This window comes from Arvicanthis niloticus, chromosome 14 (assembly GCF_011762505.2).
Source record: "Arvicanthis niloticus isolate mArvNil1 chromosome 14, mArvNil1.pat.X, whole genome shotgun sequence".
NCBI lineage: Eukaryota > Metazoa > Chordata > Mammalia > Rodentia > Muridae > Arvicanthis > Arvicanthis niloticus.
This window is the reverse complement of record NC_047671.1, coordinates 6,903,130-6,921,360: the sequence shown is the minus strand read 5'-3', so window position 1 is coordinate 6,921,360 and position 18,231 is coordinate 6,903,130. Positions and strand designations below refer to the sequence as shown.

At 48.1% G+C, this 18,231-nt stretch overlaps 1 protein-coding gene across 8 annotated transcripts in view; it reads left to right on the top strand.

Annotated features, from left to right (window-relative positions):
- Znf516 (zinc finger protein 516) overlaps positions 1–15,263 on the top strand; it is a 91,506-nt gene extending 76,243 nt beyond the window's left edge. For 7 of the 8 annotated variants that reach the window (XM_034517853.2, XM_034517854.2, XM_076912353.1 and 4 more), the window contains exons 4-6: positions 4,166–4,270; positions 5,487–5,554; positions 12,499–15,263. In XM_034517853.2, the coding sequence (XP_034373744.1) occupies positions 4,166–4,270; positions 5,487–5,554; positions 12,499–12,558 (233 nt within the window). In that variant the 3' untranslated portion in view covers positions 12,559–15,263. The remainder of the gene's footprint in view (positions 1–4,165; positions 4,271–5,486; positions 5,555–12,498) is intronic. The other variant, XM_076912356.1, reaches the window with a different exon arrangement.
- The last annotated feature ends 2,968 nt before the right edge of the window (positions 15,264–18,231 follow it).

The window sequence follows — 18,231 nt, the reverse complement described above, 5'->3', positions numbered from 1 at the left end:
TGACGACCCTAGATCTCAACAAGTCTCCTTCTCCAGATACTGTGTGTGGGGGTCAGCAGTCAGCAGTCTTTGACTGTCCCCTTCCTGTGGATGGTAAATTAGAAACTCACTTGTTTGCTCTGTTGTGTAACTTGACAGAAGCAGACAGACCTGAGCACACAACATGCCACTTTACACATCGCTGGTGCACACGCTCGCTGTGCTTGTCCATTGAAGGGACTAGTAAGTCTTTGATTTGTATGTAGATAATACAGGAGATGCAGAAGCGACACCTGCAGGCCGGGTCTTGCAGGAAATGGGTGTAAGCATAAAGAACTGAGGTTGAGCAACACTTAATGGTGTTTCCGTCCCTCCTCCTGTGTCATTCTTCACGGCTAACAGTAGTGCTGGTCCAATCTCCCGTGTGCTTGGGCCCAGTTGTGTTTTGGATTTTGGATCCTTTGAGATTTCGGAATAGTTACCTGTACATAGTCTTTTAAGAGTCTAGCCCAAATCTAAAGACAACATTGATTTGTGTCCCACGTGAGCCTTCCCCACGCAGTCTGGAGGAGGAGGTGGGGGCCAGGGAGGCTATCAAGTTTGCTCATGCGCTGATGAGAGGCATGGGGTCTTAAGGTTTGGAGCATTTTACACGAATGTTCAGAGTTTCAGCAGCCTACGGTAGCATTCATGAGAAATCCCAGTAGATTTTCCCCTGCCAGTTGGATATGTCTTGGCCACAGTAATCCTGTTCCACAGACCTGTTCTTGAATGTAAGGGAAGGCTGTTTTCACTTAATGCGTATAACACGGGGAAATGCAGACAGCCGGTTAAGATAAATGCAGACAGCCGGTTAAGATAAAGTCAAACGAGAGACAGGAAGATTGTAAATTCAAGGACAACCTTAGTATATAAGCAGGAACTCACATCAAAAAACCCCCAAAAACTAAAAACCAAAAAACCAAAAACCAAAAACCAAAAACCAAAAACCAAATCACGCTACTCTCTGCTTCTCCTGTGGTCCCAGCCCTTCCCGAGCAGCTGCGTTGGTCACAGGAGTGGCTTCATTACTCTGAAGCAGCTGTCTTTGTAATCCAGTGCCTCAGATGTAGGCATTGGGAAGACTGTTAGAGAGATGTACTGCAGGGCCGTGGGACCCCAGTTAGTCAGTGCTCGCTCTGTGGGTGTTGGTGAGCCTGCTGGTTCTTACTTGATTTGGGTGTGTGTCTTTGGCTGGCGAGGTTCCCCTTTTCTTTCTCAGTCTTGGCTGTATGGATGGTTCTTGGGTCCCGCAGCCCTGTGCTGTTGCAGATTGCCTCTGTCATGTGAAGTGGCAATATAGCTAGCTGTGGGTACGAAGCCGTTCTCCATTCTTCTGGAGAAGATCCTTTTGGAAACCACCTGTTAGGCTGGCTAGTCCTTGGCAGCTCTTCTGTGTTGTCCCGGCCTCTGGCAGCTAACTTGGATGTTCACACCATGTTTTAGTGACCGACCCAGACGGTAACTATTTGAACTAGTTACCTGCTGGTGTCCTCTGTAATATGTATGGCTCTTGACCTGCCACTGTCTACCTTGGTGAGCTAGGCAGCCAATGGTACCATACACAGGCTGCTGTAAGATTCTGAGTTACTCAAAAATGCCTTCTATTTGAATGGGAGACTACCTTGTGAGCAGACGGCTTCAGCTTGTTTTCCTAGAGCCTTAGGTTGTGAAAACAGGCTCTCCACAGTAGAAAACGGCTTGCTCTGAGCGCTCCGGTCTCCACCTCCTGTGGCCCATGCTGCTCTGTGTCTGGGCAGGGGCTGCTGATTTTGGATGGTCTGAATGATGCTTTCGTAGGTGGCCTATGGAGCCTCTAGTTCTCCAGCAGAGCATAGAAGAGCAACTCTTGTTGCCCTAAGGGCCTGGACCCGGCTTGTCAGAACAACCCCCACCCTGCATTCACTGTCTCACTACAGAGTGACCACAGAGTCTGGAAGCACAGCTGTGACAGAAGTGCTTTGTTAATTCAGTAGTAATAAAAAGTCACTGTGTCTCCAGTCTGACCTGTTTGTATTACAGGATAATATGGGCTTCAGACAGGGAAAAGAGATAATTCTAGATAAAATAATATGAAAATACTTCCTTATTGGAACTTAAAAAAATCATCTATACTAAGGATATGACAGCCACGAATGTCTCATTGTTTGGAATAACCTTCTGGCCTTGTGTTCTTCCTTACCTAGCACACATCACAAGGGAATGAGTAACACTGCCAGGCTGCATGTGTCTCTCCGCAGGGCCAGGGCTGTTTTCTCACGGTGGACACTGCTGTCTCCTACAGCCTGCGGTTCTAGGGAAGCAGGTTGCAACTGTTTGCTCCCATGTGTGTGCATGTTTGCGTGTGTGTGTGTGTGTGTGTGTGTGTGACCATGGTAATGTTGGGCTGCATGTGTGTGTTATTGTGTGTGGGACTGTGTGTGTTAGTGTGGGGCTACATAGGTATGTGTGTGTGTGTCTGCGTGTGCTGGTTCAGTGAGTGCATCCCAGTGCTCAGATAGGAAGTGCACAGCAGTGGGAAGATTGACAGTGTCTGAAGTAGGCTGTGGCAGGGCAGCTGTTGGCCCTGTCTGGGTCATCACTTGGTGTCTGTGTGTGGTGAATGAAGTGTTTTGATGCCATGAACTATACCCAGGAATGTTCTAGAAGGGATGTAAGCAGAAGGTTCTTGGGTAGTGAGTTCGGTAGAACACTAAGGGACAAGATCACTTTCCTGGCTGAGTTGTCCTAGAAAGAAGCATGGTTACCCACAGGCTCCCTGTACGACAGTCACTTGGCTTAGGTGGACGTGAGACACTAACCTGCAGACTCCAGGGAGCTAACTGGGCAGCTGAGCTGCACTGCCCAGGATTCCCCGTGCTCTGAAGTGCCTGGCTTCATCTGTGGGGTTGTGGCCCACACACACTCTCTTCTGCAGCTGGCCTTGTTGCCTTGTGGATGGCTTTCCCATGGTTTGCCGGGCGCAGTCTGACACAGTTTTACTTTTCTCTCCTGTATTTGTAGGGTCACATGTAGAAAATTATTGTTCCAATTAAGAGTTAGAAAGAGGACAGGTGACATGTGCTGCTCACTCAGGGCCTGGGGCCCTTCCCATGGGTCACCCTCCCCTTCTACCATGAGCGCTGATCTGTTAGGATCAGTCAGTGGCTTCATAGTGTTCTTCATGTGTTCCTGAGTAAGTCTACAGGGGATACAGCGCCTGAGTCTGCCGGTCGCTCTGTGCAGACTCACTTCCCTCACCTGCACAGTCAGGAATGGGATGTGGTGTCTGCTGAGCTCAGGGATTCAGGGGACAGTCCTGAAGGTGTGCTGGTGTCCTTGTGTTTGCCTTGAAGTGTCACCTGTCAGATGGTAGCGATGTAAGCAGACAGGTAAAGGAAAACATGGGAAAGAACCGTGGCCATAAAGAGAGACCTTTTCTCATTCCAGTTTCCCGTTCCACTCCATTGCGTTACTGAGACGAGACACACACTCTGGAGCAGAGTTCCTTGCAGCAGGAATTAGAGGAAGGGGTGGGGGACCCGGGGTGGCTGAGGTCCTCTATAGCCCTTTCCTGCCAAGGTCACATGATGCTCTTGCCTCTGAGGGAAGCCTAGGACCAGGCTAGGGCAGAAAGGTGCCGGTTGCTCTGTCCTGCCTTGCGTTGTCCTACGGTGGGGGCTACCTGCTGCTTGCTGTCATCCAAGGGTTCTGTATCTTTCCTGTGCTAGAGGCAGACATGCAGGAGGCCATGGTGGGTGACTGCCCTCTGCTGCTCTTCATCTGTCTACTGGGATGCAGTTGTGGGCACAGTAGGCTCTGGTCCTGGTCACTTCCTGCTATCTCAAGACCATCTATGTGACACTGATGTCACTCTCATTTGTTTGCTACACTGCATGACAGAGCCAGGTGACATCTGGGTGGTGCACACAGTCCAGCAGTGACACCTGGCCCTGTCTTGTCTCTGGGGCATTTGTTTAACTCACTGTAATTTATGTATCCTTGCAGTCTTGTGTACTGAGCCTGTCAGCTGAGCCAAGATGAGACCGACAGTTGTCATAGGGACAGTGGTGGCTTCTTACATTGACGTGTTGGACAGAATAACGATGTCCTCCTCTCTCCCTCCTCTTCCCTTCTTCTTTTCCATGTTGTACCACATCACTGACAGGGACACCACGGACACAGGCTCGCCAGGGAGACTTTGTCTGTGTGGAGTGCGGCAAGAGTTTCCAGCAGCCCAGCCAACTCAGGGCCCACCTTCGGGCACACACAGGTATCACAGCCCTGTGTGGTGTCACTGGCCAGTAACAAGTGTCTGTGTGTGTAGGGGTCTGGGGCATTTTCTAGTATCAATTTGGTGTCATGACAAATGCTATGACCAAAACAACTCGGAGAGCAGAAGGTGTATTTGGCATATACTTCCATGTCATGATCCATCACTGAGGGTAGTCAGAACAAGAACCATGCAGGCATGCCCCTTGCTGGCTTGCTTTCTGGCTCACTGACTCACAGGCTTACGTTTGATTAGCTTTCTCAGATAGCCCAAGATCAACTGTCTATGGATGGGTCTGCCCACTTATGGGAGGATCCTGCCCACTACAGGATCCTCCTGTACTAAGTAAAGATCAAGATATTGCCTGGCAGATCTGCCCATGGCCTGTCTAACACAAGCATTTTGTTAGTGAGTCTCTCTTCCAGGTGACTCTAGGCTGTGTGAGGCTGACTTGCCAGCACAGAGCTTTTCTGCTGGTCACTGCCTGTCACCCTAGGCATACTTAGGTTCCAGCTTTGCCAGAGCTTTACTGTGTCAACTGCCTGCCTCTCAGTTGACGCTCAGTCTCCTATTCAGTACCTGACATGGCTTTTTGGTTTAGCTTGAGAAAACCCCATTTGCGTATGTTCCTTGTAATGAGAGTTGACCTTCAGGAATGGAAATGCTAATGAGCCACAGTTGCCACTGTCACCAGTGGCAGCCAGACCTTCTTCTAACTCACCGCCCGTGACTCCCATCCTCATGGGTAGAGCTAGTCTATGGATATGTGTATGGAGACTCCTTGTTTGGTCAGTGGTGTCCTGAAACACCTGCAGACCTCTGTATAAATTTGGCCCGGAGACCTGCACAGAGCCAGGAGTCTTAGTGAGATGGGTACACTGTCTAGCAGTGTGACACACGTCCACAGAAGTCAGCATGATGCCCAGTGACACAGGCCAAGTGTCAGCAGAGCGGAGGACGGTCCCTTACCCACACACTGACAGTCGATGTTGCCAGTGATGTCTTTCCACAGTGTGGTGTGTGTATCAGGAGTGTGAGTGACCCCAGGCATTCATTGGTGAGGGTTCTCACTGTAAGGATAATGAGGAACTCAGGTTTTCCAGGCGCAGGCTAGGTGCTGGGTGCCTCTACGAAAGTCCTTTCCCCTGAAAGGCCTCCTTGGTTGTTACCCAGGGATCTCATCAGACCTCTGCTAACAGACCCTTTCTTCCCACAGTGGTGTTCGAGTGTGACGGTCCACGAGATTCGGAAGTTCACACAGCCTCCACGGATGCCCCTAAACAAGTACGTCCTATGCTGCATGTCTGGTTATCAATTTGGTGTCTGCCAATAGTTGGGGCACAGGGTTCTCCAAGCACCTGTGTATGATGGGGGCAGTGGACTAATTCCATGTCCCTCAGGGCTGTCTGTGGGTGACCAGAAAGTAGGAGGCCACTTAGCTATCAGCTGCTTCAGACATGCCCATGATGGCTGATGGAGGGGGAGTTGGCGGTGACTAAAAGTGGCGAATACATTACAAGTCCTAGTTACTGTCCTTGGGTGTACGTTGGCCTGTGAATAAATCCTGTCCTGCCTCCCAAGAGCACTACTTTTGGATTCTTTTGTAAGAGATGCCTCTCAAAGATGTTGATCTGATGTTTCACAGCTGTGTGGCCTGGTAAAACAAGGCCCTTGAGCATCGGCCTGCGTGCCGCCCCAACACCTCTCCTGCCAGAGCGTGACTGTGGAGACCTCCATTTGCTGTGCACAGGAAGTACAAAGCCCTGTGCTGTGCTGGGTAGAGTGTGGCGCTGGGGACAGCACAACAGTTCAAGGCTTCTTTTCTGTTATCCTAGGCTGACAGTCTGTGCTGTCTGTGACCTCCTGCCAGCCCCTCCCACTGCCTTCGTCCTTCACACCACTAGGGATTCAGTCTGTGTGCCTGGCCCCAAAGCGTGCCTTGTCCTGTAGTGACCACCAAGGAACTCTGGAGGATTATTTTAGCTGATTTCAGTGAAGTGGTGTGGTTTAAATATCTGAAGCAGCTCCTTTGTGGTGGTGACAGGATTAGAGTGACTAATCTCTCCTAATACTGAAGAAAAAGGTTGCCCAGCACAGGGCCTCTCCTGCATCTGCTTAGTGATGTCCCAACAGACCCAATGGCCACGTGCTACAGAAGCATCCCCTGAGGGATGCGGACACAGTGACAGGAGGCCATGTGACTAGAGGACCGCTTTTGGGTGTCACAGCTAGAGTGACTCCCAGGCTCCTCTGCTAAGTGTGTCTGATGCACCAGGCAGATCTGACAGAAACCAGCCAGTGTCCTAGAACTGGTGACCCCTCTTGATGTGACTAATTCTTCCCCAGCCTGTGCCCATGGGGAACCTGAGATAGATTCTTCCTACCGTCTGTCTACCAGGACTGTGGGCTGCCCTATCCTAGAGCTACTTCTTACTTTAGTTTATCCTGAGTTTTTATCTGAATTGTTACTACTTCCTGGTTCTGACAGAGAAAGCTTCTGTTGTGACCTCGGTCTCTACACTGGCTGCTGTCTTGTTACACCGGCTCTCCTCCTTCACTGTCAGGCTCAGGATCAAACGGTGCTGACATCCTGCTACAGTGGATCCAGGCCTTAAGATTTAACCCAGCTTGACTCATCCTTCTCTTACAGTCTCTTGTTGGTTTAATTTCATTTTTAAGGTCATGTGCTCCGGTGCCCCTGTATTCTCTTCTCCCTTACCTTGAAAACTAGTTTTTGTTTGTTTATCATAGAATGTTCTGGGTCTTTATGGAAATCTCATTTTTTGTTAACATATTTTGGAACTGTAGGAGTCTTAAGGAGTTTTGTTGTCAGAAGAACATGTCTTTAATAGCTTGGGACATTAGCTATGTTCTTCCTCCTGGTTCTTGTGGTTCATTCACAAGTGTAGTTGTGAAATATTAAGACATGTTAGTCTAGACTCACTTATGCCATTATTAATGCCAGGAATGTAACCAGCCTAAGGTCAACTAGTCAGTATTCACATGGGATAGTGGACAAGCAAAGAGAGGGGTCTGAGACCTGAGGTCCTCATCCTAGGCCTGGGTAGGGGAGCAGAGTGAACCCATTTCTAGATTAAATTCATGTATAAGAAGCCTCTTAGCAACACCAGCAGGAATACCTAGTAAGCAGGTAACCGGAGGAAGAGATTGGCAGTAGCCTCTATGTTTAATTGCTGTCAGCTTTAACTTATTTGAGGCTAGCTGAGTGTGCGCGGAGGCGTGAATAATACAAGTTATTGGATGTAGAATTTGGAGGAGAAGAGTCTCACTGTGGTTGGGGTGCATCTTATCTCCTATGTGGTGTTGACTGTTGGAAAGCACCACCCGTGACGTGGGAGACACACATTGTAAGGGAGTCTTTGTTGCCAGATACTCTAGCAATGGACAGTTGTCTCAATAATGGGGAGAAAACTCTCCAGCAGGGCGAGTGCACACAGAGACCACAGCGTGCTGCTTGCCTCTCTGTGTGGACAGGCCCGTTCCCACTGGGGACTGTCAGTACTAGCATGTGCTAAGGAACAGCCGGGGGGCTCTGTCTTCACTTCCTCCAGCCTTTTCAGGATGTACTGATGGGTTTGTGTGTGCTGATTTTGCTTTGTTTGAGAGACCAGTTGCTACTTATTTGTAATCCAGGAGAATCATTGGCTTGAGCAGTCTTGCAAACATGGAGCTCCCAGTAGCTCATCCTGCCTGGTGGTGCATTGAGGTTTGATACAGAGACCCCAGCACAACTGTCACGGCTAATATTGCCAACTTACAGGATCTAGAGTCATCTGGGAGACCAGCTTTTGGTATGTCTGTGATGGCGTTTCCAGAGCAAGCTAGGTGTAGTGGGATGGCAGCACTAACTCTGGGTGGCACCAGGCCAAGTGCTGGGATCCTGGCCTGCATAGACAAAGTGAATCAAGCTGCTTGCTCTCTCCTCCAGCCGCTCCTCCCTTCGCCTTGCGAAGGAAGAGCATGTGGTGTGAAGCTGCCTCTGAAGCTTCTGAAACCAAGACTTCCCTGTGACTATAGACTGTACACTTGAACTGTGAGCCAAAATTCCCTTGTTCCCCTAGGTTGCCTAGTCTGGAATGTTGGCATAGCAACTGTAAAAGTGACTAGTGCACACTGATTTTGAATATCAGCATTTCAGTTTCCCATATCACATTGTGCTGCAGTCTCTGGTGACTAGACTAAGCCAGCCTGGGCTCTGGGGGGCTCTGAAGTGATTGGTTGCCCACTCTCACCTCTCAGGCCCTCTCCTACAAGACTTGAGGAGTGAGGGACCCAGTTTCCTGGTGTGTCCGAGGGTAGTCTCTCCCTGAACATGCTCTGTGTAAGCCTGTTCCAGGTCACCAACCTCTCCTTTGTGATGCCCATAACCTCTAATAGGTAAGAGGCCTGTAGCTGAGCCTTGGAACTTAGTTTATGGTGTGAGTTTGCAGATAGCAGCTGTGACCACGTGACCTGTTATCTTAACTGCTATTATTTCTCAAGAGTTGTAACAAACAAGATAACAACACACACTTGGGAGGTCATGCTGGGACTCAGCCCCTGGGTTGAGGAGCTACCTCCATGGGAGGGCACCGGAGGGAGGCAGGCCTTCACAGGACACTGTCTCATCTTTGTTGAAGATGAGCCTTCACAGGGATGAAGAGTATTCTAAACTATATTTCCAGGGAGAGTTGGCCTTCGTTTGTTTAACGATGCTGGCTGCATCTTGTCCACGTTTAGGTTCCTGTAATTCTCAGCATTTGCCATTAGAAAAAAATAACTTTTTGAAAAATTAAATGTTAAAAGTGTGGGTATGATTATTGGCCCATGGTAAAACCTATCTGATATTTCAGAGAAGCAGTTTTTAATCATTATTGTTCAACAGTGATAAGATAGCAGCTGCTCAGGTGGCTCGGTGGGTGAGGTGTTTGCTGGCGAGCCTGAGGACCCTCCCAAGTCTTGAAGCCTGGAAGCAGCGAACGGTCTCCTGTACACTGCCCTCTGACCTCCACACAGGCATCATAGTGTGCACGTCCACATGTGCGCACACTGCAAATACATACAAGCACTAAACCGTTTCAAGAGAAGACCTAAATACTTTTGAAAACAACCTTCTAATCCTACCCCCAGTTTAGAATTTTGGTATAATGTGAAATACAGGTTTTTTTTTTTACTTGTTTGGATTTATTGTCAGAATTTAAAGACTATGATTAACCATTTATTCCTCATAATTCTAAGTGTTAGCTTAAAATAGTTAAGCTGGAGAAATAATTCCATTAATCAAATTAACAAAAATGTAAAAATAAATGGCAGCCACTCTGTATTTCTCTCTCTCACACACACACACACACACACTCTCTCTCTTTCACACACACACACACACACACACACACACACACACACACACACACTCTCTCTCTCCCTCTCTCTTTCACACATACACACACTCTCTCTCTTTCTCTCTCTCTCACACACACACTCTCTTTCTCACACATACACACACACACTCTCTCTCTCTCACACACACACTCTCTCTTTCACACACACACACACACACACACACAAGCACACACTCCCTCTCTCTTTCTCACACATACACACACACTCTCTCTCACACACACACGCACTCACACACTCACACACTTACACAGAGTAGTCGGAATGCTCAGTCAAGCCAGTTCGTGAATCTGCATCTTTGGCCCATGTTCACCAGTGTTTGTGGGTTTTTTGCATCAGGTTCTGATAGCTAGGACTGAAAAAAATGACTGAGCAGTCAAGAGCTCTGGCTGTTCTTTCAGAGGACCCAGGTTCAATTCCTAGCACCCCCATGGCACCTCACAGCTGTCTGTAATACCAATTCCAAGAGATCTGATACCCGTATGCAGACATACATGCAGGCAAAACACCAAGGCATGTAAAATAAAAATAGATAAGTCTCGTTTAAAAATTTTTAAAAGGAATATTTTTTAAAATTTAAAAAGATTGTTTTTATAAAAATCTCTTAGCTAATGCAAGTTGAAGCTCTTAATCATAAAACCATAAACCTGAACAAGTGTCCTTGAGACATCATTTGTTTTGCCAAGTATAACACTCTACCGATGTGAGTGAGTTCCTGAGTTCACCGAACTGCCGCTGCCAACGGCCAGCCCGGCAAGGCCGAGGTCTCCAAGTGTGGTGTGCAGTTGTGAGTTAGCCCTCACGGGCCTTGCTCTGTGGCTCGTGCACACCTCGTGCACACCGCGTGTACACCTCGTGTACACCTCGTGCACACCTCGTGTACACCTCGTGCACACCTCGTGCACACCTCGCAGCCCTTTGGGCTGTTAACTCCTTTCTTTGAGTCCCTGCAAGGGAAACTGTGTTCATGGTCCTATCATTGATGGTCCTGATGAATCAGTGGTCTTAGATGACTCTTCAGAATTGAGTAATGTAAACCCATCTCTTCCAGTGTGAGGGGAAGGTGCCAATTTCTGTGATGCACTATGGCTATATTGTAGCGTGTACCTTGTAGATTTTCAGGCTTTGTCGACCTGGGATAAATACTTTGGAAACTTTGTGAGCCATGCAGTTTTCAGCCCTTTGTTGATGGGGGCCATCCTGTCGTCTCTGTCATGTCATAGGACTAGTTCATATGTTCTGTCCACAGGTGGAAGCCACAGGTGTCCCGGGCTCTGTAGTGCAGCAGTCTGTGCAGACTCCAGATGTGCATGACACCTCAGCCTTGCATAGATGCCTCTGTCCTGGAACCTCTGGTGGTGTGTGTTTGCTGCTGGGAGGTGTTGATGAGTGATTAAGACAACAACCCGAACTGCAGCTCAGTTTGTTTTGTGGGAGCTCAGAGCCCATGTTCATTTGTGAACACACCTAGAACTAGTATCCCAGAGGTGTGTTGCTTCCGGCTCTCCACTGAGATCTCTGCCATTCAATATTGGTATGCACCGGTGTCAGACATCTCTCCTGGTCTACAGCAGGAGGCTCACCATCTGTCTGAGATTGTTACTTCTTTAAGAGCTGCTTTCTGTTCTTCAGATCAGCTACTGGCTGCGTTGCCTCTCAGATACACTCTCTGAGAATGTTTGGCTGCATTACCTCCCAGATACTTTCTGAGAATACTTCTGATTGATACTGTGTGTTAACCAGTAGGCACTGTGTGTGAGACCAGCTTTTAATACTTTTCTGAAAATGTTGGCGAAAGAGAAACATTCCATTCACCATGCCAACCTGTGTGCGTCTAGGGTTCCCATAGACCTAGCTGGAGATTAGAGTTTCCTATGGGCTGTGTGGTTGGTGATGCATGTTGTTTTCAGTTCTGCAGAATTTTAGCTAGGTTGCTGGTGTTAGGAGAGATTCATCCTGACACTTTTTTTGTCCTCAGCTGGGATATGACCTTGTTCAAACACTAATGCACCCATCACTCAGCAGTGCTCCATAGCTCACCTCTTAGCAGTCCTCCCCAGCTCACCCCATTACTCAGCAGTGCTCCCTAGCTCACCCCATCACTCAGCAGTGCTCCCTAGCTCACCCCATTGCTCAGCAGTGCTCCCCAGCTCACCCCATCGCTCAGCAGTGCTCTCCAGCTCACCCCATCACTCAGCAGTGCTCCCCAGCTCACCTCATCGCTCAGAAGTGCTCCCCAGCTCATCCCATCACTCAGTAGTGCTCCCCAACTCACCCCATCACTCAGCAGTGCTCCCTACCTCACCCCATCGCTCAGCAGTGCTCCCCATGTCATCTCGTGACATATAGCACAGCTCTTCTGCTTCTCCATGGTGGGACCTGTTTGGGACAATGGAAGGAAGCACTCTCAGATTCCCTCAGATCGATGTGGGCGGGCGCCACGGGCTGTTCTTCTGTTTATGCAAATCCAGCTTTGCCCTTAGGAATGTGTTCACCTGGGGTCCGCTCTGCACCCTAGACATGCGCTTTTCAAACCCACTCTTCCCATTTGGCTGATTTTTTAGCCTCTGATCAGAGCCAAGCCTACCATTGCTGTTTGCTATCTGAAGCCTGGGGTGCTTTCTGAGCCCCAGGATGGTTTTCTAGAGCTGCCCTGTGGAAGGCAGTAAGGCGAAAGCAAAGTGCTCTATGCTGGTGTAAAACGGGCTGCCCTGAAACCGGAGGGCTTCACTGCACCTCGTGTTTCTGCACTTGCTAAGGACATTAATAGGGTAAGTGCGCTTGAGGCTGGAAGCCGACTGAACCTGCCTGTTGTTTTCTTTCTTTTGCAGGGGAGAGACCACACTACCCCAGGGACTGTGCCAGCGGGGCCCCTCCGAAAGGGGACCTAGAGACACACCTCCAGTGCCCAGCCCCGTGATAGTGTTGACTGTGGCCTCACGGGTGACTGGAAGGCTCCCAGCAGTGACCATGGCCACTTTGGGGAAGAAGATCCAGGGTCTCCTGACCAGTTACCTTAGACCCGGGAACTGTTGCACTAGAGCAGACCCAGGGAGACGCCTCCCTTGGTAATGTTTAGGGACAGTAAAGATGCGATGCCTAGAATTCCGTGTAGCTCTTTCACACACATGTCTGTGCTCATCAACCATGGCCTGTGTTTCCTCGTGATAAGCAGTGGCGTTGGCAGGCACAGTAGGAGCTCAAGGAGTCTGTATTACTCAAGACAGGCATGAGACACTGGAAAAAAGATACTGGTGTGTTTGGATGGAGTGAAGGGCTGAGCGCTGTGGGGAGGGCCAGTGCTTAGCACAGACGATGCTGTCAGGATGTGGGAGTGGAGGGGTCTGCACTACTGCCTCTCCCTGCCTCAGTGGGTACTTACAATAGCAGGTGAGATAGAGGGGTGTTCAGGTGGTGTTTGAGTGCTGTGTAGATGAGCTTGGTGAGGCAGGGCGAGGAGATCCTCACGGTTAGTTTAGGAGTCTGGCCACGACCCTCTCTGAGCTGCTCATGCCCCGCCATGCTGCGTTCTCACCGTTCGGGCTGCGTCTGGCTCAGGAAACACTGCAGAGGTGGAACACATAGAAGTCTGCTTTGGAAAAGAAACAGTAGTTGAACACTAAGAGGAGCAGGTGTCTTTTTTATTCTCAGGACCTTTTTTTGTAACAGGGCTACATTCTACAAACTGCTCACAGAAGAAGACTCCATGTCTTAACAGATTAAGCCACTGAATTCTCCCAGTTTGGGCCTGTTTTGGTGATGGCAGAAGAATCCTTGAGCAGATTGGGGGCCCTAGATCATTAGGGTGCTAGCTAGTGCTCTGGAACCTTCTCTCTCCCCTCCCCAACCCAATCTTTCCCCTGCACCACCCCAGCAAATAGATGTCTTTCCCCATTGGGCCTGGTGAGCACCATTGGATGAGTGACTTTGTTCACAGGTTAATGGGGCACCAGGCCTGAGGGTGAGGACGGCTTTATATACCTCTTCCTTAGTCTCGCAAGTTCACGTTTCTGCGGTGGGGTGAAGGCCCTAGCAGAGGCTCTGAACCCACGCAACGTGCGCAGTCGGAACTGTAGTCCGCAGGTAGCAGCGATTCCTTTTCCTGTTGCTGTGACACTGTGTGTGATGGCGATACTTCTGCAAGTTCCAGATGTTTGCACATATGATTTTATGCATTATCAAAAATTACTGCTGCCTTGAATGAAAATGTTCTGTGAAATTTTTTGCAAAAGCTTTACTAGTTTTTTTTTTATTGTGAAATTTTGTAAAGGCAGGAAATGGATTAAGACGAGCATGCTAAATATATTTTTCAAAAAAAAAAGCAATAATTTTACATGTACAGAAATTATCTTAACCTTTAATACTGGTGAGAGCAACAGTTTACCTAACCCAGTAATGGATCAGTGCGGTTTTTGTAGGAAATGGGCTTCTGATACAAAGACTTGTTTAAACACACATGTATACATGAACCCTGGCGTGTGGTTTCTCTGTTCTAATGATCTGTTGGATTATTATTATTATATTATTATTATTATTATTGTTATTGTTATTGTTAGCTAATGTTTGATTACAGATTCTATTTGTTACTGTTTTAATTACTTGACCGTTCAGGTGACTGCTGCACTTGCAAGCAATGCAATGTTAACTGGCTAGCAGATACATGTATACACACACATATATATGTGTGTGTGTGTGTATATATATATATAATTATTTTTTTTACTTATTTTTTCCTGATACTCCTACACCAGGTATATATGAGAATGGCTTGCCATGTCGGAGTGCTTGGGAATATCAATCATTCTGAGACGTTACTTGGAATAGATTGCAGAGACACATTCCTCTCTCTGCCTGAGGCAGTGGAGTACCTGTCTGCTGATGACGTTGGCTCATTTTGATAGGTTCCCCATCATTTCTGCAGTCTCTGTTTTTTTTTTTTTTTGTTTGTTTGTTTCCTTGGCTGAAAGTGAAGGTGAGAGTTAGGAATGTCAGGGCCTGTGATTTGGCCCATCTATTTCTGTGTTTTAGTTATTAAACATTTCTGTACACAAAGGGACACGAAGGTGTTGACTGCATTTTTCCTGTGTCTGAAGCTGCACTTGGCATTGAGAACTGGAAGGTCTGTCTTCCGGCAAGTCTCCTTCCCAGGGTCTGGCGGGGAAAGAGGGTGCCTGAGATCCCTGCAGCAGAGTGTCTGCCTGGAGAGCGGCCAATCTCAGGGTGACCTGCCCCTCGAAGCACAGAGATACAGTTTTCCTGTAGCCACAAGGCCATGAGGTCCACCAGAGCTCACTCCTGGGACCAGCTATGTGCTGGCCTGGTACATGGCCTCTTTATCCCACTGGCCGTCAGTATTGGACTGGTTTGTTAATTTGTTTATGTCAGCTCAACAGTAGTATTTAATATGATTTGTGTTTCCTTATTTATTTAGCCAATCTGTTTTGATTTGCCCCCTCCTCCCGTGTAATTTCCACATTTCTGACTGTTACAGACCTCCTACTACCTCTATGAATCTTCTGTCTCCTTGTTTCCTGACGGGGTTTTTACAGTGTTGCGTCTAATGTAACTTAGACAATAAAGGGTTTGGTTGTCTACACTGCAGCCGCTCTGTGTGTCCCCTGCCCTCTCCACCTGCGCTCTTCTGACTCCTGCCTCGTTTACTCCCACCAGCTCAGCCCCCAGCATTCCCTGCTTTACTGTGTGACGTGTCTCCTCTTACACTTTTCCTCATTTCAAGTACACATTACGAATAACAGATTTTCTCAAGATATTTCAGGTGATTTACTCATTAATATTAGAACGAAGGCTTAAGTTCACAAACAATAAACACACTGTGGACTCTGTCTCCTCTGGGGAGTTGCCCACTGCACTTTTCCACACTTCTCCTGGTTCTTGGAAGTCTCTTCAGTCTTAGGTGCAGACAGCTTAGCCTCTCCTGCGTAGTACAATTTCCAAGTCAAGTGAAGCCTTTTGGGTTCTGAAAAGTATTAGATATTTTAAGAAGTTTCCCCAATATTTGCTTATTTATTTTTTTAAGCCCAGGAAGACACTGGTTTCTGGAAATAAGGTGTTCAGGCAGCACAAGGCTACTCCATGAAACAAAAAGAGCTCTGCTGTCCCAGCGGGCGGTAGGTTATGCCACTTCCCCTGGGCTGCTGTGTGCACACCGCACTGCAGCCGGGACTGGGGTCACACTGCTTTTACGCTCCGCAGGTGACCAGTTCCACCTCGGGCATCAGGGCATCACTGGCTGGCAGCGGTGATCTTTGTACCTCTTGGGAGCCGGGAGAGTTGACACCTGAGTGGATGAGGGTGTCTTCCAGGTCAAACAGTGGCTGCAGTTCTTCAGGAAGGAAACTCTCTGAACCTGTACGACCAGACCCCTCCCTGCCAGCACCTGAAGAACATGTTTTGTTGTCTTAATGCTTATAAGTCAGGCAACTTCTAATTGCAACTTTTATTCACTGAGAAAAAACAACCACGCCCCACAGACAAGGCCTTCGGGTAACATGTTTTTGACACTAATGATTGATACACACTGCAGAGCCCTGGGACATGCCCGCGTGAAGTGACCGCCAAGCAACGTGTTCCTTCTTCACCAACTCTGCTAATCATTTGTTAAGGTGGGAAGATGCAGAAGCCCATAGAGTTTGTATTTCTTTAAAAAAAAAAAAACACAATTTATAATGCTATATTTTGTACTCTTTATATTAGAATTTGTAACTAGATTGATGTATTTAACTATTTCTGAGAAAAATAATTCAATGTTACAGCTGTGTGATTAAAAGGTATTTAGATAAAACATATTCACTCTATTGGAATTTGAAATAAATAAAAACATCTTGAAGTTGTAAGACATCTGCCCTCCTGTAGAAGGTGGTTCACATCATTGGACAGCCTGTTTTGACCTGTGGTTATTTCTTTTTATTGGCTAAACATAAGCCAGTGGTTTTTTTTTTTTTTTTTTTTTTTTTTTTTTTTTAATTTGTACAGGTTTACAATAAAGCCACGGGGTGATTCACCAAAAAAGAGGCCATAATGGATGCCCCCCCACCCCAGCCCCAGCTTTTTGTGGATTCCAGATAGCCCTTTTCTGTTTTGTTTTTAATGGAAAATTCTTGGTGTTCACTGCACTTCTCTTCTGAGCACAAACACTGCTTTAATACTTGAGGCAGGATTAGACAAGCAGTGGGACTTACAGCTACGTGTGGGGAGGGGGTCAGGGTGCAGCCAGCCCTGGCTGAAGTCTCTGTGTTATAGACTTTGGGCATATGGTGGCCTAGGGCCTCCACCCTTCTGATTAGGTGATTAAAAATACGAAGTCTGGCCAACAGATGCCTAACTTAAAAGTATGTTTTAAAGGTAAAAGATGTACCTGTATTGTCTATGGCCTGCCCTTAAAAGGGATGGACAACTACTGCAAATGGCTTTTGAGGGCATGGAAGTGAGGTCTGGCCTCCACTGTATGCAGCTCACCTAACCACAGAGCCGTGGGTAATGTGGCTTGCACCCTCTCCTGCTGTGCTTCAAGGTGAATTGTCATTTTTGAGGGTTTTCCTAAAAGGCCTCATGATTGGGCAGAGGAAATGCAGCCCTCTCTGAGGTGAGGCGTGTGACTGTTCTGGGCTTTTTTATCCTTCGGTGACTGGTTCACACAAGGATGGCATGCTCAGAAGAACGGAATACTTAAAGGGTGGCTGAGGCTGAGCTGAGCTGAGCTGCAACATAACCTGAGATGTAGCAGAGGCAAGCTTGGCCTGGATCCCCACGTGCCACTAACAGCTGGTGGCTCACAGACTTGATGCTCCCGTGTTCACATCTCAGATACACATTTTCCCTTATTCTGCTTAGAAATACAGGAGTCCCTGCATTTGTCCCTCTGCAACAGTGAGGACATGTGTGGCCATAGTCGGCCTGAAGCTCCAGCCCTTCCTTGGCTGTTGAGAGTTAGGGGAGGAGACCAGCTGATGGTCACTGAGCTCCTGTGTGACTGCATGCTCCCAAGATCCCTGTAGGAGTCTCTGGAAGTCCTCCTAGGCCTGTGTCAGTTCAGAGTGTGGCGCACACAGTCACACAGCTTATTAGATTTCCCACGTTGGAAGAGGAAAAGTCTGCTGAGAGGTTTGTCTGGACCTTATCAGAAAATACCTTAATTTGGGTCATTTTAAAGTGGCACATTCGCTGCTCTCAGTCTGGGTAGTGTGGGAAATCCAGGGGCAAGGCACCAGAGACTTGGCATTTAGCTGGAGCCAGCTCTACCCCAGTGGCGGGCTTTGCTGCATCTTCCCCAGGTTGAGAGAGAAGCTCCTGCTGCCTCTTTCCCACGGGCACTGATCCCACCTAGAAGGTTCTGCTCTGAACACCAGGTCTCCCAAAGGCTCTGCCCAGGTTAGGTAATCCAGTGGGGGTGAGTTTCAGTGTGTATATCCTGGGTGTGTGCAGATGCTCAGATAATAGCAATGGCTCTTTCCTGCCAAGGAAGATAAGTAGGACCCCACTTTAAGTCCTTGGTTTGGCAAGAGTAGAGCATCAGAGTGAGCTGCTGACTCAACTTCTAAAGGGCA